The 24161-nt window shown below is 43.6% G+C and overlaps 1 protein-coding gene across 2 annotated transcripts in view; it reads left to right on the top strand.

Annotated features, from left to right (window-relative positions):
* Window positions 1–1646: 1646 nt before the first annotated feature.
* LOC139565469 (calmodulin-regulated spectrin-associated protein 3-like) overlaps window positions 1647–24161 on the top strand; it is a 67800-nt gene continuing 45285 nt past the window's right edge. Inside the window, exons 1-2 of one of the 2 annotated variants that reach the window (XM_071385843.1) lie at window positions 1647–2189; window positions 15483–15745. In XM_071385843.1, the coding sequence (XP_071241944.1) occupies window positions 2057–2189; window positions 15483–15745 (396 nt within the window). In that variant the 5' untranslated portion in view covers window positions 1647–2056. Of the gene's footprint in view, window positions 2190–15482; window positions 15746–21882; window positions 23274–24161 lie in introns of those variants that run through there. The other variant, XM_071385844.1, reaches the window with a different exon arrangement.

Raw genomic sequence — 24161 nt, 5'->3', positions numbered from 1 at the left:
TTTCAACAAATGCTCCTTGATGTAGTGATGCATTAAAGCAAAACTAGCATTGGCAACACGGTGGCACTCTTTCTACTGTTGAAATCACTGTTTGCTACAGTATTGTATTTTTATGGATCCCCATTAGCACAGCTACTCTTCCTGGGCTCCAGCAAAATTAAGGCAGTTCATACAATTTTAAAAGCAAAACAATACATTCACAGATTTCACAACACACTGTGTGCCCTTAAGCCCCTACTCCACCACTACCACCCCACACTTGTGCATATTTTTGAGTATGTCTTGGCATTGCGATTATTTCAACCGGCATGACATTTGAGTCTGTTCACAATGGTTCTATGAAATTGATATGTAAACTGCTGACATAACTCTTACTGTAAGTCCAACACCATGACTGACAGGATCTGTGCAGTAGTGCTTTGCTGCAGAAAGAGAGAGGAGTTTACTGCCCTAGAAAAACAGAGGGAGTAATTACGCTGGGTGAATAGGGAATATTTAATTGATACTGGAGCTGGGAGTTGTAGTAAGCAACAAGAGCCATATTTTACAGCCTTGTCATGCTCCCTGGCTTATTGTTTTTGATTAAAAACTGTTTAGCACTTATGCTAGCTGGCATTCAAGAATTCTTAGGAATTAGGAAAACATGTTGCATCCAAGACTGGATCTGAGCAGTATGTTGTGTATTGTAGCCCAAAGTTATATAATTTAAACTTCCACCTAAACTAACCCTTAAACCAGTTTTTTACTGATTAGTTTGTATTGTTATGGAGGGAAATGAATAACCCTAGAACGGAAAAAGAAATAGACCTAGCATTCTCTTCCATCTTCTGTTTTTAGTGATCGATTAGTTATTCAGAGAAGGGAATAACCCTGGAATGGAAAATAAATAGGCCTTAGCATTCTTCTCTTCCATAATTAGATTAAAATAGTTGAGGTAATCCTCTCACAAGCTACGTCCCAAATGACACCCTTTTCCATACATAGTGTTTTACTTTTGATCAGAGCCTTATGGGCCCTGGTTGGAAGTAGTGCACTATATAAGGAATAGAGTACAATTTGGGACAAAGACAATGTTACTGCTGAGGGATGCTGAAAGAGCTCTTGGAACTTTCAAGGCCTTGATGTGATTGGGAGATCTGTGTGCCTGCTGAGAATTCTGTGTGGAAAAAAAATCAAGGCATAGTCTCCTATTTCAAATGTTTATTTTTGTACAATTTGGGGGTTTGTGGCAGTCCATGTCTTTTATTTTGATAAAAGTTGCTTATTTGATGGGCTACTTTTTGTTCAACACCCCACAGAGTAGGCCTACTTGCATTATAATTTATCGCACCTAGGCCATTTATGCACCTGTTTAATTAAAACGTAAAAGCCTACATGGCATATAATTCTCAAAATGCATCGTTGTTGGCGTTTTCTTTTACCTGTATGGTATGTTTCATGGTCAGAGAACAATATTTGGAGACAAGTGTATGAAAACCTCCTGTAGGCTACTTGCTCAACTCAACACGGCAAGTTTCACCAACCTAATTGCACCTGTCTCGAGAGCTGTCATCATTCTTCTACCTGCTGGTCGCGTTCACACGACTAAGATCCCGCCCCTTCACTCTTCCTCAAACACGATTGGCCAGTCGGCTGAGTGAGTGATGCCATTGTGGGGCACCTGGAAATCAGTCATCGGCCGGGCTCTGTAGCCTGCTGTAGAGCGCTAACCAAACGTTAGCAATGCGGACAGGGAAACGGGAAATAATACGCTTTTTTTTCCTTATTTTTTTAAGCATTTTATGTTAAACATTTTATGGCTTCTGTAGGGCTTTAAGACCGCGCGCGCCTTCATTTTATGACATTTTTTTTTTTGGTCTGGAATCAGGAGAGAAACGGGATATATCCTGAGCTGGGGCCCATAGTGTCAGGATAGTTCCTGAGAAAACGCTTACCCACAACCGTGTGCCTCAGCCCCAGTGTTATGAAATAAAATAATGAATGCTTGATTTGAAATTATTTCGCCACCAACTATTTTTCTAGGTCTCTATCCCCCTCCCATTATCGCGGACTTGCTATGGTGGACTCCAACGCGACGAGGAATACTTTTGTAGTCCCGGACATAAAACCTTTGGATCTGTATGATTGTACCAGGGCAAAAATATGCGCAAGTGTGGGATGGCTCTTGGCTAAATCTTACGGCAATGCAGGTATGTGGCCTAGGCTATTGTAGCCAAACGTTTATAATGTGTTGTTCTATGTTTTTCCTACACCCCCTTCCTCCTATGTAATCCAGCATTGTTCCCTGACTGTCAGTGTAATGAAAAGCGTGTGCGTGAAGGTGAACTGACGGCGCGCTGTGTAAACTCAGCGATTTTGGGGACACAGAGTAATAACCTACAGTACATGAGGTGGGACAGAGAGCGTGTGTGGTATGTAAGTCCTACTGAGCACCCCATTTAACCCGAATAGCGGTCCTTCCTCAGATTCCCAGGTGTTATACCTGAATATTGTATAACTTCGAAAATATATCCTTACAACATCCTAAAAACAGACGCACTGTTTTGTTTGGATCACAGCAGCCAATTTGATCTACAGTAGTTGACTTAAGCCGATTTAAGATCCAGCTCGCTGCTTGCCAAATTCGACTGGTGCATTGAGGTGAATGGTGATGAGGCATCGGTTTTGACAGCTTGCCTAATTTCAATCACAAATAATGTATCGAACCAATTTAATTTTGGCTGGCGAGCAACTCAATATCCTGACCTGAACCGAGTGTTCACCACTGGCAAACGCATAGGTTATTGTCAGGTCAACCGCTGAACAAATAACGTGAGATTATAATAATGTATCCAAATATAATATAACAGGAGGGTCTATTTCTCTATAATAATGGTAGTAGACTGGGCGCATGGAGGCTACTGAAACCACCCGTGCGCTTTCGATGACGCGCATACACACCCACTTAAAGACAATCCTTTTTTTGGGATATACGCCTACTACACAATTTAAACGAAACCCGTTTTAGTTTCATTATGTTTTATATAGGCCGCCTACCCTCCCGGAACAAAAATATAAACGCAACAATTTCAACGATTACAGTTACAGTTCATATAAGGAAATCAGTCAATTGAAATAAATTCAATTGGGCCCTAATATATGGATTTCACATGACTGGGCAGGGGCGTGGGCCTGGGAGGGCATATGGAGTACTCTTACCAAGTGCTCTCTTACTATACATAAGCTCTCTTATTGGTCAACCCTAGCCACAGCCCAGGACACTTGATTAATGCATAAGGCATAGTCCTACTACACAAGACATTTTACTACACATAGTAAACAGTGAAGAACCAGGCCCATCTTGGTCAAAAAGGGCTTCATTTGGAAACCATGTAACGATGACCTTCCTTCACATTCCTTAAATGTAAACAAAGGTCCCCGATTCCCCGGCTAGCCAGGGATAATGAAATGAGCTTAGGAGTACACACACAGGGCTTACATTTGGTTATGGAATGACACACACAAGCTTGATTGTACTTTAGCAACATGGCTTATGTGTCATGTGTTCTGCAATCTGTGGCCATGGGTACAGGTTGAGGCTCCTGCTACACTGTTCTGTTTGTCTTTGTGCCTCCTCTTCATGCATCAATAGCCAGCCTGCTCAACCAACCAGCCACACCCTCTGGTCAAAGTCACACACACTCCCAAGCCAGGCTGAAGGAATATGAGCAGTAAAAACTGACAGCAGATGTGTATGTGTGTCTGCTCGCATGCATTTTTGTGTGTGTGTGTGTGTGTGTGTGTGTGTGTGGGGTGGGTGGGTGGGTTGTTCCCCAATGCTGGAAGGGGAGCCTGAGTGAAACAGTTTGGGAACCCCTGATTTAACCTGCTGATTGGTAGAAAGGCTCCTCTGACTCACTATTCATGCAATGGCTGCTCAAGTTTGTGTGTGTGTGTGTGTGTGTGTGTGTCTGCAAGCAGCTGAGGTTTGACGAGTTCATAATCCCCAACGTACCCTGACTGAATTAATGCCAATAAGCGCACACACACACACTGATGTCTCTAGTATTGTCAGACATCAAGCAAACTATTGATATCTGTTCTCTCTGTAAAAATCGAATAATAACTAAATTAGTTTTGTGTACAGAGGGGTCATATCATACAAGAGAGAGAGAGCAACTCACTGGAATGGGTAAACAGATAGAGCATGGGGTTTTGTCTTTCAAATCTATGTCAAACTCAATGTGACTTCCCTGGTTAAATATGGAATGAATGAAAAATATTGATTAGCCTACTTCTGCTTTCCTCTCTCTCTCTCTCAGAATTCCTGAGATAAAACAGAGTTCCCAGTGAACAAACATTATAAAAACATCTCTTGTTTGTTCAGTGCGCCTGAAACCTGTCGCTGCTTTGTAGCTCTGTAATTCTGCCTAACTAGAGCTGGGGCCTGTTCATAATTATGACTCATGTTCTTCTCCTCAGTGTGTCTTGGGTTGGGTGTGAGACTGAGTCAATTGGTGTGGAGGATCTAGCGCTGCATCCCGACTCTCTACCCATCTGCCCTAAGTGTGCACTTGCCTCTAGCTAGCACATGCTTACACCATGTAAATGCACGGTTGAGTTCAGTAAGGTTGAAAATGTTTTCAAACACAATAAAACAAAGTGCTACTACCTGAACTTGGCCAAACAGACTGATTTTCATTTTCCGTTGCAAAACATTTTGCTACGGTGTGCCCTACTGAACCTAACCTTGGTCTATGATGGGAAGGGTATTCATGTTGAAGCTTAGGATGTCATTATGCTGTGGCTTTGTGGGCATTTATAGGTCAGTAGGGGATCCCTGCTGTGCTCTGTTCTGGGATGGCCCCTGGTCCACCATAGTCCCTCTCTCTTTCTGTCTCTGTCTGCAGTAACTGTTGCACACAGATGGTAGAATCAGGACCACCTACCTCCTGTTTTATAGATCCTTCATGAGCTATACAAAATCAGGTTATAGCTTTTATCCAAAGCGACTTACTGAACTGCTGACATTCACACTATACAGTGCATTTGGAAAGTATTCAGACCCTTTGACTTTTTCCATACTTTGTTAGCCTTATTCAAAATGGCCATTTTTTTTTTTTTTCTCATCAATCTACACACAATACGCAATATGGACAAAGCAAAGAACGTTTTTTTTTTAAATGTGCAAATGTATAAAATAAAAAAAACGTAATATCACATTTCCATAAGTATTCAGACCCTTTACTCAGTACTTTGTTGAAGCACCCTTGGCAGCGATTACAGCCTCGAGTCTTCTTTGGTATGACCCTACAGGCTTGGCACACCTGTATTTGGGGAGTTTCTCCATTCTTCTCTGCAGATCCTCCCAAGCTCTGTCAGGTTGGAAGGGGAGAATCACTGCACAGCTATTTTCAAGTCTTTCCAGAGATGTTCGATTGGGTTCAAGTCCGGGCTCTGGCTGGGGTACTCAAGGACATTGAGACTTGTCCAGAAGCCATTCCTGCGTTGTCTTGGCTGAGTGTTTAGGGTCGTTGTCCTGTTGGAAGGTGAACCTTTGCCCCAGTCTGAGGTCCGGAGCACTCTGGAGCAGGTTTTCATCAAAGATCTCTCTGTACTTTGCTCCGTTCATCTTTGCCTCCGTCCTCACTAGTCTCTCAGTCCCTGCCGTTGAAAAACATCCCCACAGCATGATGCTGCCACCACCATGCTCCACCGTAGGGTGAAAAAGCAGACTGTCATGTGCCTTTTACTGAGGAGTGGCTTCCGTCTGGCCACTCTACCATAAAGGCCTGATTGGTGGAGTGCTGCAGACATGGTTGTCCTTCTGGAAGGATCTCCAATCTCCACAGAGGAACTCTGGCGCTCTGTTAGAGTGCCCATCGGGTTCTTGGTCAACTCCCTGATCAATGCCCTTCTCCCCCGCTTGCTCAGTTTGGCCGGGCGGCCAGCTCTAGGAAGAGTCTTGGTGGTTCCAAACTTCTTCCATTTTAAGAGTGATGGAAGCCACTGTGTTCTTGGGGACCTTCAATCCTGAATATTTTTTGGGGGTACCTTTCCCCAGATCTGTGCCTCGACACAATCCTGTCTCGGACCTCATGGCTTGGTTATTGCTCTGACATGCACTGTCAACTGTGGAACCTTATAGACAGGTGTGTGCCTTTCCAAATCATGTCCAATCAATTGAAAAAACACAGGTGGACGCCAATCAAGTTGTAGAAACATCCCAAGGATGATCAATGGAAACAGGATGCACCTGAGCTCAATTTTGAGTCTCATAGCAAAAGTTCTGAATACTTATGTAAGTAAGGTATTTCTGAATGCACTGTATGTGTGTCTCATAACTGATGCTTTCAAAGCTTGGTGGATGTATATCACAATTATGTTATACTCAAACCCCAAATGTAACATTTCCTTCCCAGTGATAGTTTTTGAATGTAACATTTTTATTTAAATGTATTCCTTATTTAACCAAGGATGTCACATTTGAGTTTGACGTAGAGCATAGCGCCTGCAATGCCAGGATAGTGGGTTTGATTCCCGGGACCACTTGTGTGTAAAATAGCTAAACTCATGACTGTAAGTCCCTTTGGATAAAAGCTTCTGTTAAATGGCATATGATTATCTTTTTCAGTACGCCGTAGTTTTAACAATAGACAAGAATGCTGTTAACCCATGATGTCTGAAGTGTGTTTAGTTAACCACAACCTGTAGACATCAAGGCCCTGAGGCCTGTAGTTATTTCGAAGGGTGTTTCAGGCGATCAGCATATCAACCTGAACCAGAGAGGGGGCATGTGGAACATTAGCCTAGGCCACAGGATAACAACATGTTCACTATTAGTCTTAAAACAAGGCTTGTCTTTGTCCTAAAAACAGAGCATTTAATCAGCCTGCTAGGTCTCTCCCACTGTATGATGACGGTTTTGATATCCCTACATAGCATGTTCACAGGAATATCACCACAACAATGGATCAACAAATTATATGTTCAAGGATAATCGTTGTAAGTACATCTTATAAATTTGGAAGTTGTCACTTAAAGCAGAAGTTTTACCCTGTGCTTCCTCCCTCCCTCCTTCCATCCCTCTCAGTGCTTACCTTGCACAGTTGAGCATATGTCACTAGAATTATGTTCTCAATGTTCATAACCCAATTCAATTAACTACTCAGTCTGCAACCCAGTTTTTGTAAGATACTGGTTGAAATGAAACAGACGGAGGCCCCAGCTATGATAGTCAAAATGTTTATTCACGGGCGCGCTAGTTAGTTGTACAAAACCATTCATTTTATACTGGCTTCTTACGCACATACTTTCACACACAAACATTAGGTATCCTACCCAGCCGACAAAGATTAGGGACCGTGATAAGCACTCCCTGTCCTTTCCCAAATCTCTGTGGCCCCTAGCCAAGGTCGGCACTGAATCTTGCTCCGACAGTCTGTGTTTAAGACACTTTAGAGACATATTGTGTTACCCTAATTCTGACTAAAACTACACACATCATTAATAATAATTTGATAAAATGTTTTTCATTGATTCTAATCAATTACATAGTTTCAGGGTGGAATATTCTAATCATTCATTTAAACATATAAATTACATCCACAGCATATAAGAGTTCTTTCTGAAACACGTGTTCCTGAGGGGTCTTCGCAGGCCAGCCTGAGTACACCGGGCCCCGACCCTAATCAGGAAATGTATTGGCCTGTCTGTTTCTTGCAGCTGCTTCCCTCGCCCTTTAATTAATATAAAGTGGTCTTAATGTGTAACGCTGGTCAGTCAGTCAGCTTGTCAGCTAGCCAGCCAGTACTCTACCTGGTGTACAGTAAACTGGAATGGAGAGGGACGGAATTTATCCTTACAGAATCTTAGCCACAATGATGGTTCGATTGATACATTGCCCAGCCTCTGTGTGTGTTTGTGTAGTCCTATTTCAGCGTTTCGTTTGTGTCTGTCCATTTGTGACGGCCACATATCTGATGTTTATGACAAGACTGACCGAGGCGGTGCTAACTCAACCGATCAACTATTACATGGCCTCGGCTCTGGTGCATCCCCCTGCCACTTCCAGTCAGTAGGGGGGATGGTGGCAGAGCTGGAGTGGACTTTGACCCCTCACCTAGACCAATAGATATGCCCTGTCCTGTTAATTTTTTATTTAACTAGGAAAGTCAGTTAAGAACAAATTCTTATTTACAATGACGGCCTAGGAACAGTGGGTTAACTGCCTTGTTCAGGGGCAGAACTACATAGTTTTACCTTGTCAGCTCGGGGATTCGATCTAGCAACCTTTCGGTTACTGGCCCAACGCTCAAACCACTAGGCTACCCGCCGTCCCAAATACACTCACTCAGTTTACATAAAGTCGGACAGGTTAGTGTTTGCTATCAAAATACTATCCTCTTGAGGGGGTGTGGATATCAATGTCCTGGTGACATTGATATCCTCCATTTACTACTGACTCACTACCCTATTCCTGCTTTCCACTCTCGCTCTTTTTTTTCTCTCTCATATTCAATTTCCTTTCTGTGTTCTAAGCATTTTTTTCTAACAAAGTGTGAATGGTTGTGTTGTGTTACTTGAAAGGAAGCAGGTGTGCTGCAGGCCTTTTTAAAACTGAGGTTCCCAATACCTGAAATCTCATTTGCAAAATGTCTATTTCTAGCCATTGCTGCTCCCCTGTCTGTCTGTTTCAACCTGGTGATGTGTGTGACACAGACTGGTCATTCATCTTTCTGGAGCGTCCCACAGGGAAATTATGCTTGTATCGACGGCATCCATCTTGCTTTGCATCCTACTTTGCATTATGCTTTTTCATTTCTTCTCCATGTCCTATAGTGACATCCTGGTGGTGCGTGGTGGAACTGCACGGAAAAGCCTCAACATTATCATTCCTTGTGCGGTGTCTGAAAATGCCTCGTGTGTTCCGTGCGGTATCTTATGTTGCATTTCAATAGTCTAGCAACTTGGCGGGTCAATGTGCTTCCTTCCATCAGTCCAGTTCTTTTGAATCAGTGTGGATGAGAGAAAGGAGATGAGAAGGTCAACTGCTTTAGACTATTGAGATGCACCTGTAGTTTAACCTCTCTCACTTGGTCAGTCAGTTTGCCTGAAACGTTTATATGGCTAACAATGCCCTGTGGTTTAAACACAATGGAACATTCACACACCCCAATGTAATCTTTCTCTGTTTGACACACTAGTATTCTACACCAGGGTTGTGTTCAGTTGGGAGAAAACCTTTTGAGAAACTGAGTGGTACTTCATGACTTGTCCCATAAGACCACAGATGGTTTTGTTTTCTGTTTCAAAACATTGTAGTTGTGAAGTCAGTGAAAGTACAGAAAGCCGGAGAGGTATATGGAATGTTGTTTTTGGGAAAAGTATCCCATGCTATTGTGTGCCCTAAATATAACCATTAACTTAATTCAAGGACGACAACATGGTCGGGTGACTCCCTTTATCCTTCAATCTTCTCTGATCTTCTCATGAGTTGGAGTTCACCACTGAGAGAGCCATGTGATGTCCCTTTAAGTCTCCTTTCAGATACTAACCTAACTGTTCCTTTTTAATTGGTTTCAGCCGTCCAACTGTTTGAAAACGGGTCTGTGTGTAGGCTACGTTTACTGTCCACAAATAGGCCTAATGGGCCATGTGGGTCTCATCTAGGGCTGTGGCAGTCATGAAATTTTGTCAGCCGATGATTGTCAAGGAAATTACTGCCGGTCTCACGGTAATTGACCGTTAATTAACATAAACACATTTTTGAATTTCCTGGCTTCCACGCCTTCCTGGCTTCCATAGCCTACAAGCCACTAATGCACACATTTGGAACATCTACATTTAAACAGTTTAATAAATCCATATAATATAGCTTACACCATCACAATAAATCCATTAATTTTAGACCGGTCTAAAGAAACATGATATGAAGAAAATGTAGTCTATTTCAGAAGAACAGAATAGCATAAGCTCAGTTGTCCTTATGTTAGGCCTTGATCTTGCTATGCCATATGGCTGTGGGCTACACTAGTTCATTTAGCAGTCAAGATTTTCTTTGAATTCCGTGACATTATTTTATATAATGTATTTTATATAAGAATATATGAAGAATACAATTGAACATAGCTGAATAAAATAGAAAGGATATTTTCTCAATGATTTGAGGGACTGCGCACATGCGACTATTCTGTTTTGAGCAGTTAACAAAGAAACAGGTCCTCCTATATGCTTTATTTAGAGTTATTTATGTTACTTTAGTTGTGATACAAAGGTTGAGCTATATGTTTTGATTTTTAATACATTCTAAGGCTGCATGATGCGACTCTAATGATGATTTGCATGAAAAAGTTGCATGAAAGTCATGAGCTCTATTTTATTTGCGCAGGCTGTACACACTTCATCAGTCTCTCATTCACAATTTCAGAAGCACTTGATTAAGCCTCCAATTTCCCAGCTGCATCCCCTTTGTGTGGCTGTAATACCCCCTAAAGAAAATCCTGCATATGTCCTTATCCAATTCCGAGGCGTACATTTAAGATGTTGGAAGAACTGTCCACATGTACTTTTCGTCAGCCAACAAGATGAGTAGGCCTAACAAACAGCAAAATCACTAGCCTATCAACTTTTGTACTATGGGGGATAGTAGATTGACATACGCTGCCTATATCAATCTACTATCCACCATAGTACAAAAGTTGACCTATTCTGTGCGAGAAAGTAATATTCCAAACATATTCAGGGACAATGGTGGGATGCGATAGATCCCAAATTAATACTACCACTAGCATCCCTAAAACTTTTTTTAAGCAATGAGGCTGATGCAACAGATTAGAATGTTTAGCTTAAAATGTTGATAAACTATTAGGCTATTTCTTCACATAAGCGCAGCAATGCGCACACGGCAGTAGGCTATAAGGGCGAATGTTCCATAATGCAATCAATTAGCAGGAAAACACAATTTTCAAAAGGGACCGCAAATGTGATTATGCATGTTATGCTTTTATTATAATGGTGCATTTTTATGGTGACAATTATTTTCCCCAAACTTGAAATCATGCCAGTTAAGCTGTGTGAATGATGTAAAGCAGATGAATGTGCTTAATTTTAAGAAGTTATTTGGCCACTTTTTAGTTGTGATACAAACCTTAATAAAACATATAGGCCAATGGGCTAGGCTACATGAGGTGTGCGACTATGATTTGAAAAATGTGCAAAAGAATAGGCGTGCTGTTTCTTGCCTTACTGCACACAAGCTGGGCATCATTCATAAGTGATAATATATCATTCACAAGTGATAGGCTAATGTTGTCACCCATCAGACTGTTCTTGATTTCATCTTGTCTTTACATATACTAAATAATATATGTGAAATTTGTTTTGATTTAGAATGGACCATTATCACACACCTGTCTCGAAGCAAGGGGGAAAAAAATTCATTACATCTATGCACTTAAATAGCGAACGGAGGACGCTTTTCCCGCGATTCATTTTCATTCCTGCCAGGCTATACTCCTGTTGTAAAGAGAAGTAATGTGCTTAATATTAGGAAAGATGAGAAATAAATATAGTAGGCCTAGCCTATTATAGTAGGCCTAGCCTCCTGTTTTTAATAGAGGCCATCACTCTATTTTCTCTCGCAATTGCATAGCCTATAGAAATGTTGCGCAACATGAGCTCATGGGCTCTCATGAAGTGTTTGATTAGCTTTTCAATTACATTTGCATTAATGTCAGAGTGATTAGAGGGACAAGAGTGCTGAGTACCAGGCAGTTAGCAAGTTTAGTAGGCTACCTATGACCATCAGCAGCATCAGACCTTGGAGAAGCCTTATTATCTTGATTAAACGGTCTCATGGAATTTGACTATAGTCATGACTCGTGACCGCCGGTGTGGCGGTAATAGGGTCACCGTAACAGCCCTAGTCTTTAAAAAAAAAAAAAAAAGATATATATTTTTTTTTTACATTTCGTGGTATCCAATTGGTAGTTACAGTCTTGTCCTATGGCTGCAAATCCCATACGGACTCAGGAGAGGCAAAGGTCGAGAGCCGTGCGTCCTCCGAAACACAACCCAACCAAGCCGCTCTGCTTCTTGACACAATGCCCACTTAACTCGGAAGCCAGCCGCACCAATGTGTCGGAGGAAACACCGTACACCAGCCGCTCATGTCAGCGTGCATTGCGCCCGGCCCCTAACCCGGACGACGCTGGGCCAATTGTGCGCCGCCCCATGGGTCTCCCGGTCGCGGCCGGCTGCGACAGAGCCTGGACTCGAACCAGGATCTCTAGTGGCACAGCTAGCACTGCGGTGCAGTGCCTTAGACCACTGCGCCCCTCGGGAGGCAGCCCTAGTCTCATCCACTCTGAATACCACTAAACCAGTTTGTTAAGCGGGTGTGTCGGACGTGGGTTTTCAGATTCATGTTTGTATGGGTTTGTGTGTGTGGTGCGTGTCCGGTCGTGTTTACTGAAAACCAGTCCAAGCACTTTCTCTCCAAGTAGTGTTTACTTTGTGCTCTTCAACATCTTCCTGGACTGTGCTTCACATTGTGTGCTCTGCTAAAAGGACTTGTTTCCTACATGGTGCTGTGTGCTCCATTGAGGTGGAAACCGTGTGTCTGCCCCAAATGGCACCCTATTCCCCTTATAATGCACTACTTTTGACCAGAGCTAGTCAAAAGTAGTGCACTATAAAGGGAATATGGTGCCATTTGGGATGCAGACAGTGTTTTTTTTTTTTGCCCTTTCACAAGGTTCAGGTTACTTTCTTGTCCTAGCTGCTCTGGAAGAAATGTGCCACAAAGCATAGGTTTCTGTCAACTCTGTCCAGAAGTCGCCTTAAAGATAATTTCCTACAGAGACTGCCTTCAGCTAAAAATAAAACACCGGGGTCGTGTTCATCGGTGCACACAATGGAAAATGAAATTGAGCTTTTCTTAATTGATGGGCCAAGGTAGTCTGTTTTCTGCCGTTGATGCCTATTGAACAGAACCCTATTTATCTATCAATACCACAGGGCTCTTTCTGGTAATTCTCATATGCTAACCGTTAACTCTAACCTCTAGGCCTGGATGTTGTGTAATTTCACTCCTCTTGACACAGACTGATAATGTGGTTCCATACTGTCCGCATCCAAAATGGCCCAGGTAGTGCATTATATAGGGAATAGGGTGCCATTTGGGACGGAACCACGGACTGGCTGACATGTGTGGGGTTGGAAATGGAATGCACCACAGTATCGTTCCCGTGGCGGGAGAATGACACTGTCACCATGAGACCTGAACTGCTGAATGAACATTTAGACAGGGAAATGGAGGGAGGAGTTGATACTAGCCTCCAGAAAATATCAAATTGTAACCTGTGTATCGTGCCTATATCTGTAACCTTATGACTCCTGCAGGCCCTATGATTGGCTGGCTGGATTTGCTGTGAAAAACACAACACCGAGACGCACGCCACACGCACACACAAATGCACGACAAGCGCACATACATGTACCCTGCTCAGCTCATTCACTCAGATGATTGTAGTTGCTTAGGCAGATGCCTAGCATTGCCTATCCATATCTAACTATGCCCATAGTACTGTCAAGGTAATCAAACGCTATACCTTCACTATACACTGCGTGTACAAAACATTAGGAACACCTTCCTAAAATAGAGTTGCACCTCCTTTTGCCCTCAGAACAGCCTCAATTTGTCAGGGCGTGGACTCAACAAGGTGTCGAAAGCATTCCACAGGGATGATGGCCCATGTTGACTTCAGTGCTTTCCAAAGTTGTGTCAAGTTGGCTGGATGTCCTTTGGGTGTGGACCATTCTTGATACGGACAGGAAACTGTTGGGCATGAAAATCCCAGCAGCGTCGGAGTTCTAGACACACTCAAACTGGTGCGCTTGGCACCTACTAACATACCTCGTTCAAAGGCACTTAATGGCACACATACACAATCCATGTCTGTATTGTCTCAAGGCTTTAAAAATGCTTCTTTAACCGGTCTTTTCCTCTTCATCTGCACTGATTTTTGAAGTGGATTTAACAAGTGACATCAACAAAGGATCATAGACTGACCAGGATGGAATCCAGGTGACAGCTATGTCATAGAAAGAGCTAGTGTTCCTAATGTTTTTTTATACTCGGTGTATAATTGATGAGGAAACACCCACTTTAAGTTCCATTAGATACTAAGAGATAAACAGAATGTGTGTTTATCTGACAATAGGACTTTAAACTGTGTTTTGTCAATGATATTGTGCGGACTTTGAACGGCGTGTTTTGTTGATGTTCTGTGTAACCTATATCCACAACACACTGCTGAGAGATTGTGGCTGCCTCTGAAATGGCACACTATTCCTTTTAAAGTCCTCTGGTATTAAGGGTGTGACATTTTTTATGTTAAAACGAAATTGCGATCCTTAATGTTAAGAAAAATCTAACCTAATTATAATTGTTCATGTTTTTGTAAATGCAGAAAGTGAACAGCGTTGGCGGCCTTGCTACCGCCCTGTGAACAGCTTGAAAGCGAACCTGTGCACATGCGCAGATACTTTTGTATTGCATCTTGCTCATCTCAATATCCTAGCCTATTCATTGATGATAGGCCCTGATTTACTGAAGTTACGAGACATGGCAAGCCAAGAAATCTGCGAGATACAGTATGCCATTGTGAGATACAGCTTTTGATTGCAGATAGTCCACGGTTCTGACTCTGTCTGGCTGGTAGCCGACATGCCCATTAGGGCCGGGATGATACCAATATTTTTTTCCATATCAAAAATGTCAACATGAAGCAGATTAAACTGAGTGGAGGCTGTTATAGCAGCAAAGGAGGGACCAACTCCATATTAATGCCCATGATTTTGGAATGAGATATTCGACAAGCAGGTGTCCACATACTTTTGGTCATGTAGTGTATCACGATAATAGTATCGTTCTCGGCCCTACTGCCTATACTGTGCCCCTCCCTTCATTCTCCATCCCTCGCTAGCATGTTATGAAAGATGCTAGTGTTTGATTAGTTGCCGTACTTCGAAGAACTTCGTTCCAAAAATGCTGAATACCACCGGAATCGAATCTTGACACTCAGAAATGGGAGTCAACGTATAAGGAGCCGTGCAAGGAGTCGCCACGACTAAGTCATTGTCGTTAACAGTTGTAAAAATGGCAGCTGTGGAGTCCTGTATGGCAATACTTTGAGAAGTTAAATGAGAATGAAATACAAACTTTCCGAGGTGGAATTGAGGTACAGTAATGGTGGTACAGGTGCGATGCTTAACCACCTGAAGCGACGCACCGTGAAACCCAAAACTTTGCATGCAGCAGCACAGCTGCATTGTGAATTCACATGTCTTTTGGATGCAGTCTGGGTATCTTTTTTGTATTTTCTCCCTCAGTGGAAACACGTTCCATTGATGCGCTTGTTTTACCTATTAATAGTGTACTCGTCTCCCACAACATGATTATTTCACTCACTGTTTTTGTCCCTCTTCTCCGTCCGTAGAGCATGTTCCAGTGGAGTTGCGGGAGCTCTTCTACTGTGACCAGTATGAGCAGGAGCACCTGAAGCCCCCAGTCACACGCCTCCTGCTCTCCTCTGAACTCTACTGCCGCACCTACGGTCTGCTGCAGGGGGACCAGGGGGGACCAGGGGCCCCAAAAGACAACGCCACCCTGCTGCAGCTCCTCGCCAACAGGGGCGTGGCCCCCAAAGATCAAGACGTCCCCGTGTCTGACGTGGACCTCCGGCATAAACCAATCAAAATGGTAAGAGGTGGGAGTGGGTGTGGCATATGGTGCATATGGCGTGTTGACATGGTTTAGTCCATTGTGATTTTGGGTAATCTTGGCACCCAGAACCAAGTCTCGTGTTATGTTTCGTCTGACGTGAGACTATGGTTCGAGTTATGGAAATATGTAAACGGAGGAGGATTTCTGTTTTACTGTTGGCCACCAGTCTCCCAGTATTAGTAATGCCCCTGGGATGGGATTGGGGTGACTGGGGACGACTGCCACAACACACAGGTTCAATTGAGGGAAGATCGAAGCTGCACTGGAAACTGCCACTGGACCAGTCCTGCTGTCACAATAATCCCTCCAGCAGTGATCGATCTGGTCGTCTGGGCATACGGTCTGCCTCATAGGGACACACACAGGCATTGTCTGGTCACCCTCAGCCATGACTGCTGGCCATGGGGGAGTGGGGATGTTAAAGCTGTGGAGAGGATTGGGGTGTGGGACTACCCCCTTTCTGGACCCATTCCCTGGTACAGATGCCATACAGAGCCTTCAGAAAGTGTTCACACCCCATGATTTTTTTCTCCACATTTTGTTCTGTTACAGCCTGAATTTAAAATGGATTAATATGAGATTTTGTGTCACTAGCCTGCACACAGTACTCCATAATGTCAAATTGGAATTATGTTTTTAGATATTAAATGTTTTTTACAAGTTAATTACTAAAGCTGAAATGTCTTGAGTCAATAACGGGGCGGCAAGTAGCCTAGTGGTTAGAGCGTTGGACTAGTAACTGGAAGGTTGCAAGATCGAGTCCCCCGAGCTGACAAGGTAAAAATCTGTTGTTCTGCCCCTGATCAAGGCAGTTAACCCACTGTCATCGAAAATAAGAATTTGTTCTTAAAACTGACTTGCCTAGTTAAAGATACATTTTTTTATAAGTATTCTGCCCCTTTTGTTATGGCAAGCCTAAATAAGTTTAGTAAAAATTTGCTTCACAAGTTGCATGGACTCACTCTGTGTACAGTCGTGGCCAAAAGTTTAGAGAATGACACAAATATAAATTTTCACAAAGTCTGCTGCCTCAGTTTGTATGATGACAATTTGCATATACTCCAGAATGTTATGAAGAGTAATCAGATTAATTGCAAAGTCCCTCTTTGCCATGCAAATGAACTGAATCCCCCCAAAATATTTCCACTGCATTTCAGCCCTGCCACAAAAGGAACAGCTGACATCATGTCAGTGATTCTCTCGTTAACACAGGTGTGAGTGTTGGCAAGGACAAGGCTGGAGATCACTCTGTCATGCTGATTGAGTTCGAATAACAGACTGGAAGCTTCAAAAGGAGGGTGGTGCTTGGAATCATTGTTCTTCCCGTCAACCATGGTTACCTGCAAGGAAACAAGTGCCGTCATCATTGCTTTGTACAAAAAGGGCTTCACAGGCAAGGATATTGCTGCCAGTAAGATTGCACCTAAATCAACCATTTATCGGATCATCAAGAACTTCAAGGAGAGCTGTTCAATTGTTGTGAAGAAGGCTTAGGGAGCCCAACAAAGTCCAGCAAGAGCCAGGACTGTCTCCTAAAGTTGATTCAGCTGTGGGATCGGGGCACCACCAGTACAGAGCTTGCTCAGGAATGGCAGCAGACAGACTGATATTCTGCAAAAGGTACAGGGATTGGACTGCTGAGGACTGGGGTAAAGTCATTTTCTCTGAATCCCCTTTCCGATTGTTTGGGGCATCCGGAAAAAAGCTTGTCCGGAGAAGACAAGGTGAGCGCTACCATCTGTCCTGTGTCATGCCAACAGTAAAGCATCCTGAGACCATTCATGTGTGGGGTTGCTACTCAGCCAAGGGAGTGGGCTCACTCACAATTTTGCCTAAGAACACAGCCATGAATAAAGAATGGTACCAACACATTCTCCGAGAGCAACTTCTCCCAACCATCCAGGAACAGTTTGGTGACGAACAATGCCTTTTCCAGCATGATGGAGCACCTTGACATAAGGCAAAAGTGATAACTAAGTGGCTTGGGGAACAAAACATCAATATTTTGGGTCCATGGCCAGGAAACTCCCCAGACCATAATCCCATTGAGAACCTGTGGTCAATCCTCAAGAGGCGGGTGGACAAACAAAAACCCACATTCTGACAAACTCCAAGCATTGATTATGCAAGAATGGGCTGCCATCAGCCAGGATGTGGCCCAGAAGTTAATTGACAGCATGCCAGGGCGGATTGCAGAGGTCTTTGAAAAAGAAGGGTCAACACTGCAAATATTGACTCTTTGCATCAACTTCATGTAATTGTCAATAAAAGCCTTTGACACTTATGAAATGCTTGTAATTATACTTCAGTATTCCATAGTAACATCTGACAAAAATATCTAAAGACACTGAAGCAGCAAACTTTGTGAAAATTAATATTTGTCATTCTCAAAACTTTTGGCCACGACTGTACATTAATAGTGTTTAACATTATTTTTGAATGAGTACCACCTCTCTGTACCCCACACATACAATTATCTGTAAGGTCCATCAGCTGAGCAGTGAATTTCAAACACAGATTCAACCACAAAGACCGGGGAGGTTTTTCAATGCCTTGCAAAGAAGGGCACCTATTGGTAGAAGGGTATAAAAAGAATAGCAGCCATTGAATATCCCTTTTGAGCATGGTGAAGTTATTAATTACACTTTGGATGGTGAATCAATACACCCAGTCACTACAAAGATACAGGCGTCCTTCCTAACTCAGTTGCCGGAGAGGAACAAAACCGCTCAGGGATTTCACCATGAGGCCAATGGTGACATTAAAACTATTTTTAATGGCTGTGATAGGATAACATTGAGGATGGATCAACATTGTAGTTACTCCACAATACTAACCTAAATGACAAAGTGAAAAGATCGAAGCCTGTACATGCATCCTGTTTGCAAAAAGGCACATAAAAAATTGCCAAAGAAATGTACTTCATGTCCTGAATACAAAGCCTTATATTTGGGGAAAATACAACACAACACTGAGTACCACTCTTAATATTTTCAAGCATGGTCGTGGCTTCATCGTGTTATGGGTATGCTTGTCATCGGCAAGGACTACAGAGTCATTAGGATAAAAATAAACCGAATAGAGCTACTCACAGGCAAAATCCTAAAGGGAAACTTGTTCAGTCTGCTTTCCAACAGACACTGGGAGACAAATTCACCTTTCAGCAGGACAATAACCTAAAACACAAGGCCAAATATTTGGGTTACTTACCAAGATGACATTGAATGTTCCTGAGTGGCCTAGTTACAGTTTTGACTTAAATCGTCTTGAAAATCTATGACGAGGCTTGAAAATGTCGATCTACAACCAACTTAACAGTGCTTGAAGAATTTTTAAAAGAAGAATGTGCAAATATTGTACAATCCAGGTGTGCAAAGCTCGTAGACTTACCCAGAAATAATCACAGATGTAATCGATGCCAAAGGGGATTCTAACATGTATTTACTCAGGGGTGTGAATATTTATGTAAAATAGCTATTTCTGTGTCTTTATGGGCTATTGTGTGTGGGGGGGGGGGGTAAATCAATTTTTAATTAAGGCTGTAACTTTCTGAAGGCACTGTAAGTTATGATGAACTTCACAGGGTGGTGAAAGTGCAAGGTGATGAGCTTGATGATCGATGCTCTGATAACCAGGTGGTGAATCGCATCTCTGCATGTCTGGCAGACATATCAGTGTGGATGACGGATCACCACCTCAAGCTGAACCTCGGCAAGACGGAGCTGCTCTTCCTCCCGGGGAAGGACTGCCCGTTCCATGATCTCGCCATCACGGTTGACAACTCCATTGTGTCCTCCTCCCAGAGTGCTAAGAACCATGGCGTGATCCTGGACAACACCCTGTCGTTCTCAACTAACATCAAGGCGGTGACCCGTTCCTGTAGGTTCATGCTCTACAACATTCGCAGAGTACGACCCTGCCTCACGCAGGAAGCGGCGCAGGTCCTAATCCAGGCACTTGTCATCTCCCGTCTGGATTACTGCAACTCGCTGTTGGCTGGGCTCCCTGCCTGTGCCATTAAACCCCTACAACTCATCCAGAACGCCGCAGCCCGTCTGGTGTTCAACTTTCCCAAGTTCTCTCACGTCACCCCGCTCCTCCGCTCTCTCCACTGGCTTCCAGTTGAAGCTCGCATCCGCTACAAGACCATGGTGCTTGCCTACGGAGCTGTGAGGGGAACGGCACCTCCGTACCTTCAGGCTCTGATCAGGCCCTACACCCAAACAAGGGCACTGCGTTCATCCACCTCTGGCCTGCTCGCCTCCCTACCTCGGAGGAAGTACAGTTCCCGCTCAGCCCAGTCAAAACTGTTCGCTGCTCTGGCACCCCAATGGTGGAACAAACTCCCTCACGACGCCAGGTCAGCGGAGTCAATCACCACCTTCCGGAGACACCTGAAACCCCACCTCTTTAAGGAATACCTAGGATAGGAGAAAGTAATCCTTCTAACCCCCCCCCCCCCCTTAAAAGAGTTAGATGCACTATTGTAAAGTGGTTGTTCCACTGGATATCATAAGGTGAATGCACCAATTTGTAAGTCGCTCTGGATAAGAGCGTCTGCTAAATGACTTAAATGTAATGTAAATGATGCTTGACTGCTGTTTGACATACAAATATTCTGACTCTTATCCATAATAAGCTCATCAGATAGACTAGCCTACCCGCACTTGAACTACGAGCTGTTGGCTGGAGTGCACGTGCCAAGACCCGATTGGGCACATTTGCTATTTAACGCAACAGTTTTTGTTAAAAAATATAATATATAAAAACTTAAGTGAAAAATGAAAATGTTGTGTGCACTACGTCATCATGCGCTGATTTTTATGCGCAACAAGTCTTTATGCAGATTTTAGAATATTTGCAAGAAAATCTGTCGCCAATTGGATGGAAATCTAGCTATTGCCTGTTTCTGTTTCTCTTTCTCGCTCTTGCATTGTTATGTGGTCATTGAAGCTTGATCATGTCTGCTCCGTCTGAGAACCATATTCCCATTCAATTGGCCAAATGATCTCCCTCAGCAGCCAATTAGAAGAAAGGGAACCCGCATGGTTCCGGAGGCCTGAGCCTGTTCAAATAGGAACAGATGTATTACAGCTTAATTTCTCTGAATTCACTGTGACCCAATTTGACGAGTATGTAATGTTACAGTCTTTAACTAATGAAATATTATACCTTCTCGATTTAAAAAAATATATATATCTTAATGAGATGTAGAAGATTTTGTAAACAATTAATGGAATTCCAACTTGCTTTGAACCTCAGCTCTTGAGCACTAGACATCATTGACTTATTATTATACATCATGGAAGTGCTGTTGTCAAAGGCTACATTTTGGCTGCATGAGCATACTTCGACACTCTGCAAATGTTTACAGTGTGGCTTTAACAATATTACCCCCCCCCCCCATACTGTATATAATCTTCACTACAACATCTATGTTCTCACTCCCAGCCAGCCCAGCTCCTCTTGCAGACACCAGCCCAACAGACACTGGCGCTGTGATTTGAATGCCCTGAAGTCTGTTTCTGGAGAACCTGTGTAGCTGTAGTCAGGCGTGTTTCCCTCGTAGTCAGTCAGGTGAAAAGTAGAACGCTCCATTACCCCTGCCTCCGCCTCTCTCTAACTCCACCTCTAACTCTTTCTCTGCTTCTCTGCCTGGTGCCTTTGCCTCTCTGCTTCTACCTCTACGTCTCTGCCTGTGCCCCTGTTTCTGCCACTAACTCTGCCTGGTGCCTCTAACAGGGGAGCTACACTGGGCTGTCGAGTCACTTTATCAAGTGTTCTCGTCTGTGAGCAATTCTTGAAAATAGAACCAGAGTGTAATGTTATGCTGAGCAGCACACGCCTCTCGCGAAACTGCCTGGAGCTCTCTACCTGTTGGCCAGGGCACCTGGTGGTGTCGCTGTCTGCAGGTCCTTGTACTAATTGGACCAGTGGTGTGTGAGGGGAGAAGTGTGCTGTGCTGTCTCATCCAGACCTAGGTTCAAATAGTATTGACTTTCTTTCAAACACTTAAGTTGCGATCAATTGAGCTTGCCTGGCTGGCACAATGGAACCGATGGAATAGTGGAGGTGAGAGTTGTGCTCCAGTGTGCTGTGCGTGCTGTCTTTGCTCAGCTAGTACAGTCTGTGCTATGTTCTGTGCTCAGCTCATACTGTTCTGTGCTTAGCTAGTACTGTCTGTGCTGTGTTCTGTGGTCAGCTAGTACAGTGTGTGCTGTGTTCTGTGCTCAGCTGGTGCTGTCTCAGCTCCATGATGGTGTTGCTACCATGCTGCCAGACCTGGGAGGGTGCCTCAGCCTCAGCTGGCCAAGAGCTGATAGTGACACTCACTGCTTGGCTGCAACTGTTAGGCTGCTGCTACTCAACTTGCACTTGTAGTGCTCTCTGAGCTTGAGCTTTGGGACAGTGCTGCTGTCTGAGCTGGGCCGCCGCTGCCTGGCTCTGTCAGGGGGGAAAGTGGGTCATGCAACACGCACACACAGCATTAAGAGGATGGAGCAGTGCAGCAATGTGGGCCTTGGCCAGTAAACAGCTTTGAAGCAACAGCAATCTGCTGCTGTAGTGTGCGGCTTTATATTAAAGCTCATCTGTGTCATGCATGCATGCAGTCACGCACACACAAAGCATGTTCACAAACCAACCAAAGCACACACACATAATCAGTATTGCTTCCATCTCTCTCCTTGCCTCTAACCTGGGCTCGAACCAGGGACCCTGTGAACACATCTACAACTGCCTCCCAAGACACATCGTTACCTATCGCTCCACAAAAGCCGCAGCCCTTTTGTGTACAGTCGTGGCCAAAAGAGACCTTGAGACCTTGAAGGTAACACTTCAAGGTCTCAGAGCAAGTAACGTCACCAATTTGAAACGCTACTAGCGCGCACTGCTAACTAGCTAGCCATTTCACACCAGACACGCGCACACACACAGCAAGGGTAAACAGAATATATTATTGTTTACTTACAGATAACATCTGTATTGCCTTTTAAAGTGCTTTCACTGTGTGATATTGACCACTTTTCTCTCTGGTTATGTCCCAAATACCAAATAGAACCCTATTTCCTATGGGCCCTGGTCAAAGTAGTGCACCATGGAAGGAATAGGGTGTCATTTGGAAGGTTGCCTCTTTTCAATAACCTCACAGCCTACATCATCAGCTCTAAATGAAGCTTGGGCAAAAAAAGCTACATTTTAAATAGATATTCTAAATAGGATACTTTCTCTAGCGCGTCCCACCCTTGAACGGCGCTGTCACTGAAGCCTTCTTAGATCACTCAGCCAGTCTTGCTATACTACACCTGGTCTTGGGGTTGTGTCCCAAATGGCACCCTATTCCCTATGTCCATGAAAATCAACTCTGGACCTCAAAGCCAGTTCCATTTATGTTTTTTTTTATTGTTCCCCTCTAATCAGGGACTGAATTTTGACCTGGGACACCAGGTGGGTGCAATTCATTATCCGGTAGAACAGAAAACCAGCAGGCTCCGGACCTTGTAGGGTAAGAGTTGAATACCCCTGCTCTATATAGTGCACTACTTTTGACCTGCTCTGACTCATACCACACACACAGTATATATTATCTATCATCGTCAGGGGTGTATTCAGTGAGCTGAAACATTTCAGAATGTTGCAGATAGAAATATACTGAATAGAGCTGATGTGATTCCCAGCTCTACCTGACAGACAATCCTATCTGAACGTTCTGTAACGTTGCACCCTCCTGAACAGACCCCAGATATCATTGTGCACCGTGATATTGATGATGCATTACTAATAGCCATACTCTGTGTATTTCATATGTAGTTGCTGTGTATCAGTCACAGACAAGTGTTTTTAAATGGAATCCTTGTTTGTTACATTGTTAATTTAGCAGACACTCTATCCAGAGTGACTTAGAGTCAGTGAAGTTCATTCAAATGTTATGTAGCCTACATATGACAACGGCATGAATGTACTTTGGGGGAGCAGTGGGGGTGGTCACAGGATAGCCCTGTTCCAGAAATCCCTGCCTGTGTCTATGGTTGGTTTTGGTTAGTGAGTCGCTGACATGTTGACTTAAGTCATACTGCTGGGCACGCAAGTTTTCGCTCAAGTTAGCATCCGTCTAGAGCGCAGTAGGAATTAGAAGTGGCACAGGCTGTGTACCAAATGGCTCCCTATTTAGTGTACTACTTTGGTCTGGTCAAAAGATGTGCACTATATAGGAGATAGGGTGCCATTTGGGACACAGACGGAATGCTGCTGAACATCGTCTCGCAACATTTGGCCCGTCACGGTACCACCCAGGCCTGCCAAGGGGAGAAATAACATTTTAGTGTTTCTTTTTTTTTGTTTTGTTACAGAGAAGAGTCAACAAAGGAAAGCTGCCAGGGATCGCAGCATTGAT

Source organism: Salvelinus alpinus, chromosome 36 (assembly GCF_045679555.1).
Source record: "Salvelinus alpinus chromosome 36, SLU_Salpinus.1, whole genome shotgun sequence".
NCBI lineage: Eukaryota > Metazoa > Chordata > Actinopteri > Salmoniformes > Salmonidae > Salvelinus > Salvelinus alpinus.
The sequence above is the reverse complement of the archived record's forward strand: the minus strand, read 5'-3'. Positions and strand labels throughout refer to the sequence as shown.